The 20,247-nt window shown below is 45.4% G+C and overlaps 1 protein-coding gene across 1 annotated transcript in view; it reads right to left on the minus strand.

Annotated features, from left to right (window-relative positions):
* Positions 1 to 18,155, minus strand: part of LOC139296803 (cadherin-12-like) — a 29,675-nt gene extending 11,520 nt beyond the window's left edge. The window contains exons 1-6 of the mRNA XM_070919322.1: positions 17,850 to 18,155; positions 6,648 to 6,772; positions 6,256 to 6,425; positions 2,121 to 2,240; positions 921 to 1,088; positions 583 to 770 (exon numbers count right to left, since the gene is read on the minus strand). Of these exons, the coding sequence (XP_070775423.1) occupies positions 583 to 770; positions 921 to 1,088; positions 2,121 to 2,240; positions 6,256 to 6,425; positions 6,648 to 6,772; positions 17,850 to 18,155 (1,077 nt within the window). The remainder of the gene's footprint in view (positions 1 to 582; positions 771 to 920; positions 1,089 to 2,120; positions 2,241 to 6,255; positions 6,426 to 6,647; positions 6,773 to 17,849) is intronic.
* Positions 18,156 to 20,247: the final 2,092 nt, after the last annotated feature.

Genomic DNA, 20,247 nt, shown 5'->3' on the forward strand with positions numbered 1-20,247 from the left:
GTGAATGAATATTTGTCTCTAGGTGTAAGTCTGTGATGGACTGCGGTCATCTGTCCGAGGTGTAATCCTCCACTCCCTCAATGCCACCTGGGATGGGTTCCAGCTCCCCGCAACCCTCCAAGTATGAGCGGTATAGAGACTGATAATCACGAATACAAATCGTGCATTGTTTACGTCCATGTTTGGTTGCTAGCAATTGTCTTCTGACTACCTTTGATGGATGATTACCGCTGCGAACTATCGACCAGTGCAATCGCTTGAAATCGACGGCAGTATTTCCATTTTATGCCACTTTATACTTCTACTCCACTGCATTGTGGTGTAAGAACAGCTGCAGTTACTGAATGCAGCACTCTGTTGTTGTACTGATGGAATGGGTGTGGATTAGACTACGCTGAATTTCCGTATTATGGTACAGATGAGTCCACTCCAGACCCCCCATTCCAGCTATTATTTGAGACCTGGCCATTTTTTGAGAATACATAACCCAATGGATCATCATGCATATCAAGCTTGTGCAGTACAATACGTGTAATTGTGTCAAAAGCACAATAATGTGCAGCTGATAATGAGTAAATGTACCTTTTTCAAGACTACAACTCCCTCCTGACTTTGGCCATTAGAGATGATGTCAAACATGTCGCCCTCATCTCCTGGAACAATGGCATAGTCCACCTCCGCATTGGCGCCAGCATCCAGATCGTGGGCTCGAATACGACCCACTGCTGAGCCAACTGACGCCGACTCTGGCACCCGCAGATGGAAAATACCTGATCGAATGACAGAGGAGAGGAAAAGGAAAGCAAAAAGCAAAAGTTCAATTCAAGAAAGAACCTGTGGGCCGATTTTGTTCATTCATCTTAACAGACAAACCAATCGATGGCTCATTCATCCGTCCAAATGATCAGGTACTTCCTTACTCTTAGCGAAGCGCGGCGGGTTGTCGTTGACGTCGCTGAGGGTGATGTTGACGGTTGTGGTGGAGGCCAGCCCTCCCAGCTGACCTCCCATGTCCTTGGCCTGAAGAAGAACCTGGTACTCCCCTTTCACCTCGCGGTCCATGTTGGCCAGAGCTGTCCTCATCACGCCTGGAGGAGGGGTTAAAAAAGGGTGCTCATTGTGATATTTTGTTTTCCATATGGGGAAATAGACAGACAGTAGATTCTAGATTCTAACCTTCACTGGGCCAGCATATTACAGAGCTTTGTCTGTAGAAGTCCCCTTTCATTCCTCAAATGACTAATTAGGCCCAAGTTATCCACCATTTCTATGTGGATTCCTGCAAACCTTTGATTTCGGGCCCCCCTCTGTCCGCCTAATCACCTCTAAATACACCTACATCGAATCACACAAATAGCTTTTATTGATGAAACAGGGTTCTCTGCGTATCCCCAAGCAGTATGCCGCCGAATCAGATGCTTCTCAGATTTAGGACAGCAAACAGAGGCTGGAGCACAGAGTGATGTTTAATTGATGATTGACTGGGTCTCCCCACTCCAGTCTGCTCTGTTTTGCCCATGTAGGCTTTTATTGACGCCGTGCTTCTCTGATTCACTTTAATTTGTCGGATGTTGAAGTCATGAACAGGAACGCCAACGTTAAAGACGTTTTGGTGGATTGTAAAGGTCCCAAGCTGGAAACGGAAAGTGGTCACAGTTGCTGATGGCTTCCGACATCCTCCTGCCAGTTTGACTCTTTTCACCAGCAAAACCACCACCTTTTTGTTTCATGCCTTAAGCTTTGATGTAGTCTGTGTTTACAAAGAGGCCGGACAGTTGAGGCATGCTGCTCCTCGGGGTGAAAATGAAACATGACACTCCGTGTGCAGACGAATCCCCGGTCGGTTGAGATGTCTGTTAAAAAAGGACTGAAAATCTTTACGTCCCCTTTCAGTGCTCGTTTTAGCATTCAGGTGCAGGACTCTGCCTTCAGAGCCGCTCACTGTGTCATGACTGGTTGAATTTCATGCTTTCTAGGAGGGAGTGGAGACGGCTGGTCAAGAGTGAACCGTGGGTTCACCAAGAAGTCAGTGATTCGTCATACAACTGTATGGATAACTCTTGCTTTGCTACGGACGTTGGAATGGAATAGGGCTGACACGAATATTGTTGACCTCTCACCTGTCTTGGGGTCCACAGAGAAGTATGGCTGGCCATGAAGGATGCTGTAGACGATACGTGCGCTGTTGCCATATGTGGGGTCATCTGCATCTGCGGCAGTCACCTGTGTCACATAGGTTCCTGAACAAACAAGGTAGAGATAAAGAGTTATTGCACCTTTGGTTATTGATATGAGATATTTTTGATCATGTTAGCACGCTCAGATGCTGTCGTCCTGTTAAAAAGGATCATTACAAGAGTTTATGAGACCTTGTGCAGCTTTAAACGATGTCTCCTTCCTAGTTTTGGCAGTGGCCTTGTGGCTTGTTTCATGCACACACAGCTGAATCTACCAATTACAACTCCATTAACTGCAACGGCAAATTTGGCTACTGTGCGATATCGTCATCGTCATGGGACATCAGCTGGACTCTCTGTTGTATTGAACTTTCTGTGTGAGAGGAGCCAATGGTGTTGGCCATGATAGCTATACGACCCTTAAACCTGCTCCTATATGTGCCACGGACGCACCCCTGCAGCCATGAGTCCCACCAAGTGTGCCCACCACATACCCTGCACATTGGGCCAGAACCACTCGTACGGACAGAGCTGTTTCTTAAGTGTGGCGTACGAGTGATTTAGGGGAACTTTCTCGTATTTTGAATTTTCTTTGAGGCACGAACACAATTTACGAGTGGTCCAGAGGTCTGTCGTAGGAGTCACGAATGGATTATCCTGATTATCCCGACTTTACAACTTGAATTATAATTCTTAACGTATTCATGTAGCCTAACGACATCATCGTTCATTTAATTGGCTATCGATGCTGCCATATCCTGAGACCCAGAGGAAAAAAGGTTTTGCTTTTTTGATTTTGTTTTATGATAATTTAAGGATTGTGGTTGAAAGAAACATGTTGCAACAATTTTTTTTTCAAAAACATTGTTTATTCATTTTTTATTGACTGTCCCTTGTGGTGGACATCGGGACTTGCTTCATACAGAATGTAATAATGTAGTTTTATGATACTGAATTCATTTTTGAGTGGATTTCTTTTAAAATTTCTAAAAAATGACTGCATTCCCTCTGATTCCAAGTTGCTGGTCAGTGAACGTATTCTTGCCCTTGTAAACCTCAAAATCCAGTACCAGACCATTGGGACTGGCAAGGGCAAATACTTCCACAGTCCTGTGGGGTTTGGTTTCCCAGGCACAAACTGCCGTACAGGACACCGGCCTGTGAACAGAATCATCTGCTCATCTACATAGGCATCATCTTCCCTGGCCTGGGCAGATTGAGGCAGCCTTGTTGCACTCTGTTTGCTCCTCAACAGCTGCAGTATCCTCTGCTCCCTGATGTATTACAAATGGAGGTTAGTAAGTCCTGATGTCCACTACAAAGGACATTGAATAAAAGTTGTGTTTTGAAACTGTTAAAATTACTGTGACTTTTTAAAAATCTTACTAAATGGAAGCCAGGACTTTTATTTTGAAGAAACAGCTTGATTTTTTAGCAACAGAAACATGATGTCTGGAAAACATTGATGACTTACCTCTCCTGTTGGCATAAAATGTGGAAGCTGAAACTCCTTCATTTCAGCCATTTTGAAAAGACAGTGCATGTGCTGTGTTGGCCCCCACCCCCACAACTGGGCCATCAAAGGAGAGCCCCTAGTGTCATCTTAAAGGGACAGTGTGATTCAGATAGATTCTATAAATTATGCTCGACTTCCCTGCGATATCAATATGAACATCTCACACTGCAAAATGACTTAAATTATGCCCTAATTGGAGGTCCATTTATTCATTTGTATATAATAAGGTCAACGGGAAGTGCCCCGTCAGGCTCTTGCAAGAGAGCGCGTCTTTAGACAGCGTGCTGATATATCGGCGGATATGTCCTGTGGTTTTTTCTTATACATGTTGTGAGTTAAATGCTTTGACCTGCCATGAAAACCAGTGACCTATCCTTAGCTATCCATTAGGCCTACTCCTGCGGTTTAGTATTGCACATCCCTAAAGTCGGGGGACTCACATGAGACACAAAAGAATGGGTGAAGTTTGTGCAGCAGAGGCTGAAATATCTTGACTGGTCCCTTCTGTGCTTCAAGGTCCAGAAGCTACGGATCCTACATTTCCCATATTGCAAAACACATTTCTCTTCATGCCCCCGACATCATCGAGGCTCCCTCCAGAGCCACAGAAGACATTATACTATTATGCAACTTAACAGTAACTAGTAACTTGCTTTCACATGTTCAGTCAAACTCCCCCCCCCCCAAAATGGGTGAACCTGCCCAGTATGAGGCTCAGATTCAGCAGCGTAGCAAACACTCTGTGACAAGTTAGCAACTCCACAGAAAACAGTGCAACCAACAGCTTCGAAAAAGCCACGATTTCATCATATGGACGCTTGTGCCGTTTGTTGCCATAGCTAATCCACCTTACAGCTTGTTGCTGTATTTTCCGTGCAGCAGACACACACTGAGGTCAAGCTTGTGTTCTCTTAGAGCACTTTGGGCCTCAGCCGAAGCATTAACAGCTTACGGCCTAAAGACCTTGACTGTTAAATTACCTCTCAGTAACGGTATTTAGCAGACAGATGGGCCACTAAGTCTGGCTTAGTGCGCTGTGTGTGTGTGTGTGTGTGTGTGTGTTGTCTGTGTGCGCAGCAGCTACAACTTAATATGTCCAAGCAGACTGCAAAGTGACACTTAAGAACCGAGCTGGACTGGAAAGCTCCGAAAAGAAAATAATGTATTTGAATTTCACTTAATGTCCCACAAAGCACAACCGCCACATGACAACTCCTTTTAAACACTTGCTAATGCTGCATTCACATGGATTCGGGCAGGCGGCTGGACGGCACGGGCTAAAACATGACGGCTATGCTTGCTACGGTGATGTAGAATGGAATACAATGCATTAAAGTTGAACTATTTCAACTTTGGACGGCTACCGTCTCCGTCGTTGGTGTCCTCTGAAAATAAGACTTACGGCTGCTGTAATTTAAGGCTTCTAAGATGAATAATGTCCGGTTTCCACATTTTCAGTCTCGTTTTTTTTCCCCCATTGTTCAAGGACGATGTCGCGTGATCGTCTCTTCGGTCCACCCGACACATACCACATACCATGTCTCAACAATTATCAGCCCAGTGCTATTAGAGTTATTACATCATATTTGTTGTGTGTGTGTGTGTGTATAAGGCCCCACGAGGATGAATCCCGACGCTGAAGCAAGACTTACTCTGAGAACAATTCCCTCTATAGTCACCTTCATGTGAAATTGTATACTTTCGCACAGCCAAATTTCAGATTGCCACGAAAGTTGCTGCGTTTTTTTTTTTGTTTGCCCCCGGGGGACCTTTCGTCTGGCTGCACAATCAGGACGCTTTTCATTTCCTCACGAAGAACGATCAAATTCGACTGGGCAGATTTCCACATTCTGATTATATATTATATATAGATGATATATAGATACATTATGTGATCACAGGCCTTTGCATTTACACCTGGTGTCTTAAAGCACTCTTTTTTTTTTTTTTTTACCGTGATTGTGTCTGCATTGTGAAAGAACCTCCATTGGCAGGGTGGCAAGCTTGATGCACACCACCTCCAGATGAGGTCTGGTTGTTGCATTCCAAACGTATGAAACAGTTTTTTTTCCTCCCCCACACGCGCGCTCCACCTCTGCTGCTACGGCTACATCCCAGGGTAGAACACTGCATTGTTCAAAATACCTGTAATAACAGCAGCCCACACCCGTTTGCACTTCAGTAGGTCAGGTGCGTGCAGCATTTGTGACAGTGTTGGTGAGTCTGTCGGACAATAAAAAAAATGACTGATGTGAGATGAAGAGACTTTATCGTATTAGACTGAACAGATGCTGACAAAGGCTTTCCTTTGGGGACATCATTTGCTGTTGAAAAAACGGTAATAAATCGTAATATATCGCTATGTATGTTATCACAACACTCGGCGTATCGCAAAATGTTTTGAATATCATCGTATCGCGATAATATGGCATCGTGGGGCCCTCTGGTGATTCCCACCCCCGTGTTCTTCCGGAAATTGACTTAGGCCATTAACTTTTCATTCTGTGCAGAAGGTAAAGGTACACATATTAAACAGGGCCTCGTGTTAGCTTAGCGTCCTACCCATCGGAGACATCTCGGGGACACTGGCGCTGTAGGGACCGTCAGGAAACCGCGGCTCGTTGTCGTTGATGTCCTGCACCTTGATGACGAACTCCGACTCCGGCTCCAGAGGGAGGCCCGTGTGGATGTCGACAACCTGGGCCTTCAGTGTGTAGAAGGACTTTTCTTCTCTGTAAAAAATAAAATAAAATAAATAAGAATTACATACAAATAAAATGCACAAATAATATAATAACATGTCTCATCAACAGGGACACATTATAGATACTAACTTCTTCATCAGTAGCTTCAGTGAACTTAAAGATACAAAATGCAATCAGTCATATCTCTGCAGCACTTTAGACAGTATTACTGCGTTATTATTATTATCATTATTATTGATGAGCGCTGACCTGTCCAGCCCCACCAGTGCATGGATATCTCCTGTGATTTGATCAATGGTGAAGATGGACCCGGCTCCTTCTCCCGACAGGGTGTACTTGACCGCGTTGTCTCCGTGGTCCATGTCTGTGTGGAGCTGCAGGGGGAAGAAAATGCCCCCAGAGAAAGTATTTAACTTAAGCACATCAATCTTCCGCATTTGCTGTCCGAGGCTAAAAACTCATCAACACCTCGGAAACGACTCCAAAATCACGACGAGGCAGAGAGGATCTCATGTGAGATGGTATAGATTAGCCCGACATGAACAGAGGTGAGCGGGAGATTTGGGAAAGTTGTTGTTGTTGTTGCTGTTGCCATCATTGATGTCTTAATCAACTCCCCGAGTCGTGAAAGACTAGGGTTACATATTGCGACTCGTTCCATTCATTATCCCGGCAGACCCTGCAAACCTGTTTTCTCAATCAGCTTCTTAGCGTGAGCTACGGGGTCCGACACAAGCTTTCCGCCTAAGTGAAAACTGTTTTGGTTATCGCACACGAGAGAGAGATTTCTGTATGTATTTTCAATCTATGTACATGACAGTATGTCTTCAAGGCACGTCCATTCAATTGGGGGACTTGGAGGAGACAAATTGACAAAAGAATGGCCAAACTTCAAACAGAAGAGGCCAAGATATTTAAAATATCACACTTTTAGTCCCTAGTATGGGTCAAACACCAAAAATAACCCCCTAAATCCTACACTCCCCATGATGCAAATTTATAGTGTCTTTCATTAGACCCTCCTTGGTGTCTCCAAGTCTAAACTGAGATAACCATCAGGGTTGCTTTTTCAAAGCTCCTCCAGAGCCACGTAAGACATTATACAACTGTTCTGACGGGCCTAGTAGTGCTTCTCTTCACTAGCAAACTGACCTTAATATGTAAAGTCAGTGTAGAGCCCCTTTAAGCCCCTTCTGTGGTCATGGCTACAACGTGAGCCAAGTGAAGGTCTCCCGACACCATATCTGCAGTAAAACCACACAGTATTCACCAGGGGCCTGTACCACGAAGCAGGATTTGAGGTTCGTGAGGTTGACTTTGGGATTTCAGGGTTACGGCTGTGGTTCAAGTTCTTACCGGGATACATCGTCATGGTAACTTATGCTCCGGAGCAGGTTATGTTCGAGATGACAGATCAAATCGTATAAAAGCCCCGCCTGCTGACCAATCAGCTCACCAATCAAAGATGGTCCCGTGGAGCTCGGTGCGGATCGCGAGAGGGTCTCGTAGAGGGGGCAGAGGGTTCAGAGGGTTCAGAGACCGGCAAAGCCCTTTGGCTTTCCCTGGCGTTTTTTTTATATGTAGAGATATAGATTCTCGTCAGAGGGAATTACTGATCAGCTTCTTCAGCCGTATGTCAAAGCCATTTCATTGTGCTTTTCTATGCCGACAACATCCAGACTGATTGAAGCACTAAAGCCCTGTACTTGTTGTACTAATAACATATGAAAGTAAGCCTGCTCCCCGCTTTGAATCAGGTTTTTATATTTATTTCTTATTTGCTCACAAGTCTGTTTGAAACACAGCGGCTGCAGCTGACAGAATAAAGCTGTGTGGCGTTCAGCCTGGATGATGCGTTTAACTTCTTCCTAATTGTCGAATATTACAGTTTCCTTTGTAAAATATGCCGCTCTGCAGCTAGTAGACGTGTCCATGTTAGGCGTGCCCCCCCCCCCCCTTTATGTGAACACGCTCGTGGCTACAAGGACTCGCCTGACCGCTTAGACCTTTTGGTTGCTATCCTGGGGTTGTTGAACTTGCGAGGTTGTGAGGAGTTCGCGAGATTGCGACCGACTGACATTCAGCCGTCGGACGACTTGAAACAGTCACTGACCTGAAAGGAGTTTTGGATAAAAGAAATCGGAGAAACTCCCACGAACGACGAGTTTTGACCAAAGAAAGTTTCAAGACCAAAGAATATAATTTCGAGCCTAAACAACACATCCGGAAAAGTTCCAACACCAGAAGCATTGACTTGATCAAAACACGCTCCTTTTCAAAGTGAGGTGATGCTCCCCAACAGTGAATTCATTATATTTCTCCAAATATAATAACTGACCAAGTCCCAGTGGGCTCCTAACACTGATGTGAAATAAGGACCTGAATATTGATGTCATTTAATGAAGATCCAGCGGAGCGAAAACGTTAGAAAGGACCAGAGGAAGACTGACGCAGGATATATGAGGAGCTGAACATTATCCGGTCCTGAGCTGTTAAATTATACACAGTCTAACAGTAGCTTTTGAAATATGAACAGCTTAATAAATATATATATATGTGTGTTTGAAATGAGAAGGCATATGCCTGGGACATGCAGCAGTGGGGTTTGAGGACACAGTGTTGAGTTCGTCAAGTATGAAATGGTTTATTGGAGGATATTGGAAATGTTGTTGTTGCCTCTCTAGTACTAGCGGGGGTTCCGACCAAAATCAGGGGGTATATTTTCAGGTTATTGGACTTAAATTCATCGAGCAGACACAAACACAACTCCAACTGAACGTTAATGTTGCTCTGTGTCTGCTGGCTGTGAAAATCAGTGAATGTTTGCTAACCCGTTCAAATTGGTCTAAAGCGTGTTGCGCTGCCCCCAAGTGGCGAACAAAAAAGAAATGTGGCTTTAAAATTCATAAACGTTTGAACTTGAGCTGTCCATCAGCCTGATCGTATACGGAAAATGCAGAGCTTTCGGTGGACTTTTTAACGCTTGCTGCGCAATCGATGCAGGTCTTAACGTGTTTTGTCATCAGTTATTTTGTACTAATATTTGTACGAGTACAAGAACGCACCAGTGACGCGAAGTTGTGGCTCGTTTGGAAGGTTACGTAAACCGCTGTTCCTATCGGCGGCAAGTTCACGTACATTAGTCAACTGTAACTGACCGCACGCCGTAATGTTAGGCTGCCGTTATGAATAGTTTCATCATGTTGAGAATATTACCCGGCAGTCAGCCAAACATCTAGCTAAGTAGGATTAGGCGATACCGTGGATGTAGCAGGTTGCAATTAGCAATTTTTTATTTTTTTTCCATTTTTTTTTTTTATATCTTATATTTTTTACATACTTCTCATTTCTAACTCCATGCTACTTTTTCTATTCTTGAATGGGAGCACCTGTAACTTGTCTAACTCGGACCAGGACCATCCCATTTGGTTTTACTGGCTCTCTTGCGCGATGATTGGATCTTCAAGCGCTAGAATTTTAACCGGATTATGCGAACTGCGGACACTGCATTTCCTCACTTGGAGAATAAAAGTAGTAGCTGGCTGGACTTCAAGGAGTAGTCGGCTGTTTGGCCGGCAGCCGGCGCTTACGGCGAGCTCAGCTGATGACCTCACAATATGCTCTGGTGTGGCGTTAGCATGCCCTACAGCGACAGATGGAGGTGCCGCTGCAACGATCAGGCAGACCTACTGTACGTAATGAGGGAAGTGAGGTGATATAGCATCGCCCCGAAAAAGGCCCACAAGAGCTGCACACACATCCTGAGCCGAACAAACATGAGACGAGTAGCTGCAGGTGAAAAGACAACCAATATCCAGGTGCCGATGATTTATCTTCGACAGGCCTCAGCGTCATATTTATTCGATTTAATCACAGGTCCAGTTAAAGATCCATCCGCACGGTTTAAGAAATATAACCCATTGTGTGTTCCTCTGCATGTGGAACCCCCCCGACGTGCAAAAACTAAGCCTGGCATATAAGGCTGTTGTTGCTTTAAGTTGCCGTCACGCCCCCCTAGTGTGGTGGCCGTACAGGTGCAGCCGTCTGGAATTGTAAAATACAGGTTATTGTTCAAAATAAGCGAGACAGGGGGCTGAGAGTGACATGCCTTCTGTTCTGTGCCATGAAAGCGCCCAGTAGATGCGTTATTCAACAGACGTGATCCAAACACAAACCCACTGAAGTGTTTTGTGGACTATTTCACTGTAAATGCAGTGTAACTGAGAAACATAAAACACAATCCTCACTCGATAAATAAACACTGGTAGTTGGGGGAGTGTTATTTCTTTAGTATGAATATTTCAGAGAGAGAGAGGGGGAACCAGGCTGATGCGCAGTCAATAACTGTGTGCAATAACCAGGCACGAATAATTCATTAGAAGAATTTCTAACTCGAAAACTCACTAAACTCCTGGCTTTTTTTTTCAGGGAGTCTGGGGACTTTTGTCGCGCTTATTGTTTTACTGTTTACTGTCTAGGATTCACTCTGGCTGGAAATGGGATCCCAGCGGGTTGGCAGGCCACGGAGCCTCCAGCCAAATCTGCTATGAATCGAAAGTAAGAAAAAAAAAAGAAAAGAAAAATATGGAGACGGCTGGAAGACGCGGACAGTATGTTTTGTCTGTTCCGCAGCTAAGTTTTGTAGTTTTACCTGTCACAGCTCAGTCTCGGCCAACACTACAGTTTTAGCCACATCATGTAAATCACTACCACCAATAACACTGCTGCCGTTTACAAGCGCGATCAAAAATAACTCTTTAATATGAAGAGTAACTGACCCTAGTTCTGCCGAGGTTAGTGCATACGGGATACCCAAGAGAGAGGACACGTCAGGTCCTTTAGAAGCTACCTTATGGGATATTTTTGCATAATGATATAGCTTGCACAGGTGATCACAGCGATCAACAGATCAGAGCAGATAGATTTTATGGTAGTTTTGTTTGGATTCATGCTGAAAACCCACATCACACAGTCCTCGCCCCACAAATGGACCAAACCAGAGTCCACTTAGTAGGAAGTAGGTAGGATAAACACCTAAAGGCTGTTTTAAACCTATAGTTTGTTTGCTCTGGTTGGGATCAGCGGAGAGTTAGTACCCCTTGGTTTGGTTTCTTTTCGCACAAAAGACAGGTAAGCTGTGTCCGTGGGGGGGGCGGGAGTGAGAAAGTAAAACACAGTCCTAAAGAAGGCCCCATGTGCACAGATACCAAGAAGTCAACGTGCTTGGTTGCTAGTCCGGGTCAAACCTCAAATTCACTCTCCAGCTGGCGGCGAGCAACTGTTGACTTCGCTCGTCCACATCCCGGCATGCAATGCGCCCCTGGCTGCACAACATGCCTTGCAGTTTGGTCAGATGGAGAGGTCAGGCCGCGTTCCCAACGCACAAAAACCACAACAAACCGCTCCAGAATTCACTTGAGACTGGACTGAGGCCACTTCCTCTAAAAGGGTCTCGGTGTGGCTGTTTTGGTCCGCGCTCGAGTACATCTGCTGTGTTCAGATCTGCCCAAACAAATCGGACCGGGGCGGGGGGGGAGAGTCTGATTCAAAACACCCTGGAAGACAGACAGATGCATATCTACGGCTTATTTTCTTTTAAAAATCAACTAAAACCAACTAAAACTCTCCCCGAAGTGCAGAACTAATCCCCGACTCTCTCACCAACAATGACTTGACGAGGTGGGAAACCTACTCACTGGCAGGAGAACACGCTTACACAGACACACACACACACACACACACACACACACACACACACACACACTCGTACACAGTCCTGCTGGGCTTGCATTCTGGGACACGCAACCTTATTTGTCACAGATGACCAGTGAAGAGAGAAATCCAGGGAGCTTCCACCTCAACCTGTACCCAGGATATGTATTCAGAGTGTCAGTGTGTGTGTGTGTGTGTGTGTGTGTGTGTGTGTGTGTGTGTGTGTGAGCATAGCACGTGACTTTTGCACAGTGTGCATCCCTTCACAGTGCAGTGTGCTGCCCGGGGCAAAGTAACCCCCTCGCGTCGAGGTGTTTATGCGGTGACAAAACAGCTCCGTGACTTTTACATTTTAATCCGCACGGCCTTCTTCACTCCGTCAACGCTCTCCCATTCCCTGCGATGCTTCACCTGCCTGGCTATACTTCAAAACACTTAAAGAAATGAATAACATACGAATTATTCTGGTCCCGGTACTGCCCCGTCCAACAATTCCTCCATATTAAAGCTACAGTAGGCAAAATGATTGAATTAGAATTAGAATTTAACAATATCTGATTGAAGGGCTCCTTTAAAAAATGACGTGCGTCTGTGAGCATCCGCCCACTTTTGTATTTAGTCTTTTTTTTTTTTTTTTTTTTTTTAAACTGGACCAGGTCTGAATCAAACAACCAATCAGGGGTTAGCTAGCGCGGTAACTGGCCAATCACATGGACTCTGCGCGAACTTCTCCAGAAGGTTCCACTTGTTGACACCGTTAGTTTCAGGGTGAATACGTCTTAATAAGTATTAATTGTATTTTTTTTTTTTGTATAGTCACAATTGCTGCAAAAACAACACATTTGATACAAGTATGATTTATGTTAAAACATAAATCATACAACTGTATAAATTGCGTCCAATCTGATTGCAAGTGGGACTATTGGTCACAAGGGTAGCACCGGAAGAAGAGCCCCACGTAAGTGTGCAAGTAACAGTTTTGGTCGCACACCTAGTTTTATTGACCCCCCCCGCCCCACCCATTTTTTTCCTCAGTGAAGAACATATAACTGCATATAACTGAATTGCCAGGCTCGCAGTGCAGTAGGGGGTCACAAGATCGAGGTAGTTGGAAACTGATGAGACGTGCTGAGGTGTAACTGCCTCGGTCCAAGCAAGGACTCCAGCTCTGCCATACGCTTCTTCTAAACCTGCCCCTGCCACAGATTCAACCAGAGGTTTTTTAGCATGAAACGCTCTCACTCAAACTCCAAGTGGCATAAGTTCATCCGATCCACCCCCCCCCCCCCCCCCCCCCTCCCTCCTCCAGTGATAATCAAGCTGTGACCCTGCTTTTAGCACTGACGGCAGATTAATCAGGAGGCCCCTGGGCACAAGTCCTCTCTGGCCGGGCTCAAGTGGAGGCCGGCTTACTCAGTCTGACGGTCTCCTCAGAACTCACACGTGTTCTCCTCCCTGACTACAGAGCTCAGCGCTCCGTCCCTCCCCAGCTACCACGAACGAGTCCCTGAGCCAAATCGTCATATAAAAATAATCATGCGCACTCAATCAGCCTGCAGATCCTACATGAGTGTGTCGTGGTTTAAGCGTAGGTAGTGATCCAAGCTCACCTGAAACCACCACCTGAGACCCTGAAGTTGCGGTTAGGCCAGGTGAAGCAGGAGCCGAGGCCCGGGTCCAGGCCATATGTCACCGCGTGAGGATGTACTTTCTCGTGTTTGAGTGTGTGTGCCATGTCTGTAATGACGCGTCACTGAACAGAATAACTCCGTTGAAGCAGGAAGCCGGTCTGTGAACTGCGATGGAAACAGCTTGGCTAATCATTGTGGTTCCCTCTCTTTAGCGTACACAGCGCTGCTCTCAGCCGCTATTTCAATCCGAATCACGCCACGCCGGCATTGTGCCTGACCTGTGACACAATAATAGCCGCGGAATGAAACAACGGGGAGTTTTTCGGAGAGTCATTATTGATTCGTAGCGACGGCGTAGCTCTGAGTCACCCACCTGATGTGCCACGACACAGAAGCTGCTTAGAGGACATTATGTCATACGTGCATTCTATGAGTTAAAGTAAAGGAGGAGCCGCTGCCGCACTTCAGCACTACGGCTCCCCCACTTTTGCGACGCCGATTGACACCGTGCGCTCTGAAGGCCGTTTTTTCCCGACGTGCTCCCCAACGTGACGGCGTCGAGGTCGAGGCTGCGGTGCGACGAATGTATCACTCAATCATCCTCTCCAGTGCAAAAACAAATATAGACAGAGAAACATCTTAAACACTTAAGTGTGTTCATGTTATCCAGAAAGAAAAAAAAACCCCTGAAAACCTGAAAACCTGAAAACCTAAAATGGTGCCCACGGTTTATGAAATGCACTCAGATTGGACTAAAATCAATGAATTGATTGCGTAGGCTGTATGCGACATGTCATACATGTTAGTGTTAAAACGGCACATACATTTGTCACGTAGCCCGGTGACAGACATTTGATTGTGTGCAAGCATTCTAGTGTTTATTGTGACATTGAATTGTGGTAATTACACCACATTGATTGAAGGATTGATCCATAAATCATAATTATATGTACATTTCTGTTTTGGTGCCACTAGAAATGAGTCATTTGTGTCTGTAAATGTGTTCATATGTGGAGGGGGGGGGGGGGGGTCCACCTTGTAAATTCTTGACCCAGGTCGGGATCCAGCTAACTAGATGAGCCTGGTTGGGCAGCAACGGTTGCCAACTTGATACAAATCATGGTCGGTTTCTCTTTACCTCGCTCTCTCTCTCTCTCTCTCTCTCTCTCTCTCTCTCACGTGCACACATACTCTCTCTCTCTCTCTCTCTCTGTCCGTCTGTCTGCCAGCTGGAGGTCTCAGGCCTCCTGCCGAGAAAAAGCCGCTGCCAGACTCCTGTGATAGGCAGGCTGGTGGAGAGCTGCTGGCAAGTTAGTCCGCCAAAACCGATCACGTCCACCGCCGCGTCCTGAGCTCCTCTTAGTGCTTTCAGGAATGCCGTCTCTGCGGCTACATGATTCGAAACAGCAGCGCTTTCTTAGGGATCTCCACCAAGATACCTGGTATTTTAAGAAATCGGTTTCTGCCAAAGCTAGAAAAGGCGGCTATTTAATATTAACATTAGCCACCCAAAGCCGACTCCAGCAACTAACACGTGCGTATTTCTAGCAACTTGATACCAAACAATGTTCACGAATGGGCCGGTTTCAAATCTCTCACTTCAGTATTTCATCACTGAGATCGGGGACAGCAGCAATTTTAGATTTTTCAGCCGAAAGGTTAACCGACGTCATGACGGCACCAGCTTCGCCGTAACAACTATGGCGATCATTACCATGGACTGACATAGAAGCTTACCTGAAGCTGCCAGCATGCCTCACCAGCGATGGTCCGTCTAACAGCGGCCCTAAACAGCTTCAGAACCCCCCCCCCCCCCCCCCCACTACACCTTTCTGACATCGCAATTTCTGCAAACTCTCTGAAAGCGACAATCCGACGTTCACACCAATTTGACGGAGTGATTGGCCAGCTCTTTTATTTCCCTGTTTCAGGTGAACAAGCAAGTGGGAACACTACGATCTGTCTTCCAGGAGAGACGACCTGAAATGTATGCTGTTGCCTTCCGAAGTGGACGGACAAAAACGCCTCACAAACGCCTCACAAACTGTTTCATTTGTCTGATTGATGGATCTCGTTGAGAAGAAGCTCTGCAGACACTACTCAGGGCTGAAAAAAACAACAACTGCCTACCCCGCATAGCATATAAAATCAATTATTGCATTTACAGGTGACAATATTATATATTATCGTATTATAATATTTTATTGTTTGGCTAAAAAGATGTTGGGATTCAACATTATTCAAATCTGCGGCAGCAAAATACAGCGTTCCAGACACAAAAATCTATTTTTGGAGTCTAAAACTACAATTTCTTTTTTTTGTATATTGTTATTGTCCTGGTGTGGGGTGAGGGGATCCAGACATATCTCAGTTTTTTCTATCAATGGAACCAAAAGCTAATTTCACACCTTAAAAAGGTGAAACTGGAACCCAGTTCTGAAGCCAAACCCACGCCTATGTCTGCGAGATGAGAAAAGCGAATATTGCGATTGTTAACATTTTGATGTGTCCTGTCTGATGTCATGCCATCCAGTCAACGTGCCGCACAGAAACTAAAAGACTTCCAGTCCACGGCGCGGTTGAATACGTGTCTTCTGATGAACCAACGAGTCAGAACCCTCAGTATAATTAGTGGTGCGTATTATTGGTATCCCTACGCATCTGGTGGCTCCACAGACGTTATTGAAGAGCCTGCCCATGCACAGTCAACACCTTTTCTTAAGTAAACTGTCAAAAGTCACTGTGGGTGGACCGTGTTGTCTAAAGCTTGCCCTGATTGAGTCCCCTTTGGCAGTTATTTTATCTCCTAGACGTCCTCACTTCCTCCCCTTGGATGTTGTGTTCAATTACCGGGCAGTGCAGCCATCGATCCTCGAGGCGCAGTCTTCAGAGATGAGACTCAGACAACAAAGAAGAGTGAAAGGCCTCAGAACTCCCTCCCCCCCAGTCAGCTTGACCCTCACCCCTCATCAAAGAGGGCTTTGCAAGGTTTGAAAACAGCCCTGCACTGGGAATCTGGGGCCATCGCTGACAATCGGGACGCTTTCTGACAATTGCCAACAATTGTGGAACCATGAGGGTAAGAAAACTCGGGAAATGATATTAAACTATATTCATGCTGAAATACTGACTTAAGAAATGCTTATTTACAAACTACATAAACACAAAGTTAAAACCATAAATGGAAGAATAGGCCAGAATTTTGACTGGCTGCTTTCACGCCAGAAGATAAATGAGGATTTACCCCACGCTCGAAAGGAAGTAGGAATTTTTATATGTATAAAGCTCGCCTCACCTACTGCACTGGTAAGCAGGTAGTTCAGGCTTAAGCCATTCTATAAACCCCACTGAGAGCTAACATTATCAGGCTAACTGAAACCTGATTTCAACGGTCAAGATAACCACTCATGAACACATGTGAAGTACTACTCCTACTACCACTTTACTTCTCAGTCTGTGAAAACAGTTACAATAATAATGGAGGAGTTTTGCCAAGTCTGTCCGTCTTTAACGGTTAGGGCTTGAAGACTATTAATGATTAACAAAGAGCTATACTTTGTGAATTCCAATTAATGATCTTTATGAGCCACGGTAATTAAAACTGGAAGCTGTAAATCACAGTTCCATCTCTCTGTATTTGCCACGGACGCATTACATTGACGCATTCATATTGCCCGCCGAGAACCAGCTCGGGAACGTCGCCGCAGACACCCGATTTAAAAAGTCTGTACACGGAGAGAGATTTACCGGGTGGCGACAGGCTTGATCAGCAATTATGCGAAGTCGTTCGGCAACGGCTTGAAGGTTACGGACATTCATTTATATGTAAAAACAAAAGTCCTACACTCTAGATTTAATGCTCAACTACTCCACCTTTCTGGAAAAACACCACCTGGTCACAACTAATGGGTTTGCTGATGTCATTTGATTTGGTTCTCCATTGTTTTGCTAGTAATGGTTTCATGGTTTGTCATGTTAGTTACTGTATATCTGTATCCTTTCTACTGACCCTTTTAAATGGGCCCCTCAGTTTCGAGTTGCACTAAATTGAAGCTGACAACAAAACAAAGTTGAACTTGAACTTGAGATGTGAACAATATTTACTTACCTTTCCAACATACTGCGGTTCGGATCCCATGTACTCCTCCAGGACAAAGAACTGGTTCCACACCCATCCTCTTTTAATACGCTGGACCCTCAGCCTCCCATGTCTCCTTAGCCTCGTCCTGCCCTCTAATGAGGTCACCTCCCCCAAACACGCCCTCACGGTCTTACTTCCGGTCCCTCCCCTGGCTAACATCACTCCAGCCTTAGTTCTGCTCTGGAGCTGAGCCTGCAGGGGGATTTGGGAGCTGTAGTCCAGCAGGAAACAGGAGCCCACCAGAAACAGGGTGACATATTCCCTTGTGATCATCAGGGAGTATCGCTGTTAAAAAAAAGAAGCGGGTGAAAAGTTCAAAAAGCTGGCTATTTCCGGGTTGGAACTTGACATGCATCCAAAGCTGGATTTCCCCCGCAGTTGAGCAAAGTGTTTAAAATCCAATATGATCCAAGATGATGAGAGGAAGTTCTGTTAATGCACTGTCCTCGCCGAGGTGCGCGAGTTCCTGAAGATCATTATGTTGGATAGTCACTGAACACTTTGGCTTGATGTTGGCTGAGCGACCAAGACGACCACCTTGTCTTCTCTTCGGTTCGTCTTTGCCAGTCCTCAGTCTAGACACCTGCAGGAAAAGATGGACACAATAACGTTGAGCATGAAAGTTCACTTCCTGTTTCCTCTATATACCTCCGACTACCATTCGGAGTCAATGCCATCACGACTCGGCAGAACATGAGTAAGATGAAGGAGCTGATTGTGGACTTCTGCAGGACTAAGCCTCCTGTGACCCCTGTATCCACCTGGGGGGGGGGTGGCAAGCTAGAGTTATACTGGGAACACAGGGGGCCCCCCCTACAAGAAGTGTCACAACTTCATCCAGCTCTCAGTATTCATTCATTCACTCCGTTTTTCTCTGCCATCTACTAACTCTCATGCAATTCCAGAACCAGCCACTCCCTCCTGCCTTGCAGTAACCCCTTTCCCACCATTCCCCTCACCTGACCTTCCTCCCCCCATTCACACACCTACTTCCCATTTCCCTGGTTTTGAACCTTGCCTGCTTTTGACCTCAGCAAACTTGCTTGCTGTCTTCCCGAGCCATTACAAGAAGGTGCCAGAGCCGGCCGTACTTCCTGCAGAGGCTCACAGGCTTCCACATCTGCAACATGATGCTGCAGATGTCTTATCTTAAATATAGAATAAAGTACAGAGCGCACGTGAACACGGCAAGCATAAAATACATACCGTTGAGTAAGTCATGACTTGTCGCCATATGTTGGCACCATCTTTGCATGCAGGAATAATGAGGCAAAAATGACACCACAGAAAACGTTATTTCCATTGCCTTGTGATGGACAGTTGTGTTTTTTTGGTTTTTTAATTCTGTTTTAAGTCTGATTCCTTGTTATGTCGATAAAAGAAACAATCAGGGCAGCATTGCATTCGCTACAAATCTTGTATTTCCTACAACTTTAAGGAGACCGCATTGGTTTCTGATCACATTTATTTACCAAAACATCAATATAGGCCAACAGTAAGAATCATTGCTTCCTACAAAATGGCAGCTGAGGTATAGTTAAGGGTTAGGGAAAGGATCATGGTTAGGGTTAATACATGAATAGTTGTAGTAGAAGTAGTTTGCTGTGTTGTCCACAGGCGAATTAAAACACAAATAGTTGATTCTGAATGTGCATCCAGACTTAACACTTATCAGTAACTGTAAGAGGGCAGCAGGCCCTGACCATTAAGGACAGCTCCCTTTCTGTTTGGCCTAGACTAACTGCTGCTGCTGCTGCTGCCTGTCTATGTAAATTTGTAGTTTTGGTCAGAGAGTCACTTGTCAACCAATATTACAGGTATAGCGCAGAATCTGATGATGCAACAGCAAAGTGAACTTGAACTGACTAAGGAAAAACCCAAATACATGAACACAATCAGAGATGCCACGAAGAATAACACCATGTTTATCAAAAAAAGAAATCCACATTCCTGTGTAGGTCATAAGGCACATTACTGTGCTCCGCCGCCCCTTAAACCATCACACGACCAGGCTGTAAGGCCTCTCGGTGGAGGCTTCTGTGTGTGCTTGTGAGGATGTGTTCTCCAGAGAGTCAGGCACGTAACCTCGCACAGTATTAAAATACATTTCAAAAGGGACATGTAAGTGGAGTGGCTAACGTACTCGCAGACCCCTATGACCTAGAACTTTCAAGCATTACTAATGTCACAGCAAGCAGTCTTCACCACGGCGAGACAGTCAAAATGTTCAGTTTCTCGCGTGCTCTCACGGAAGATCTTAGATTGTTACAAATCACAGTTGATTATGTCAAAAGACATTAAAAGCGTTTCGCCTTTTGACTCAATTCCGCCACGCCGTTGGCCGCCACCACGAGCCATTACGTTC

Source organism: Enoplosus armatus, chromosome 14 (assembly GCF_043641665.1).
Source record: "Enoplosus armatus isolate fEnoArm2 chromosome 14, fEnoArm2.hap1, whole genome shotgun sequence".
In the NCBI taxonomy this organism is placed as follows: Eukaryota; Metazoa; Chordata; class Actinopteri; order Centrarchiformes; family Enoplosidae; genus Enoplosus; species Enoplosus armatus.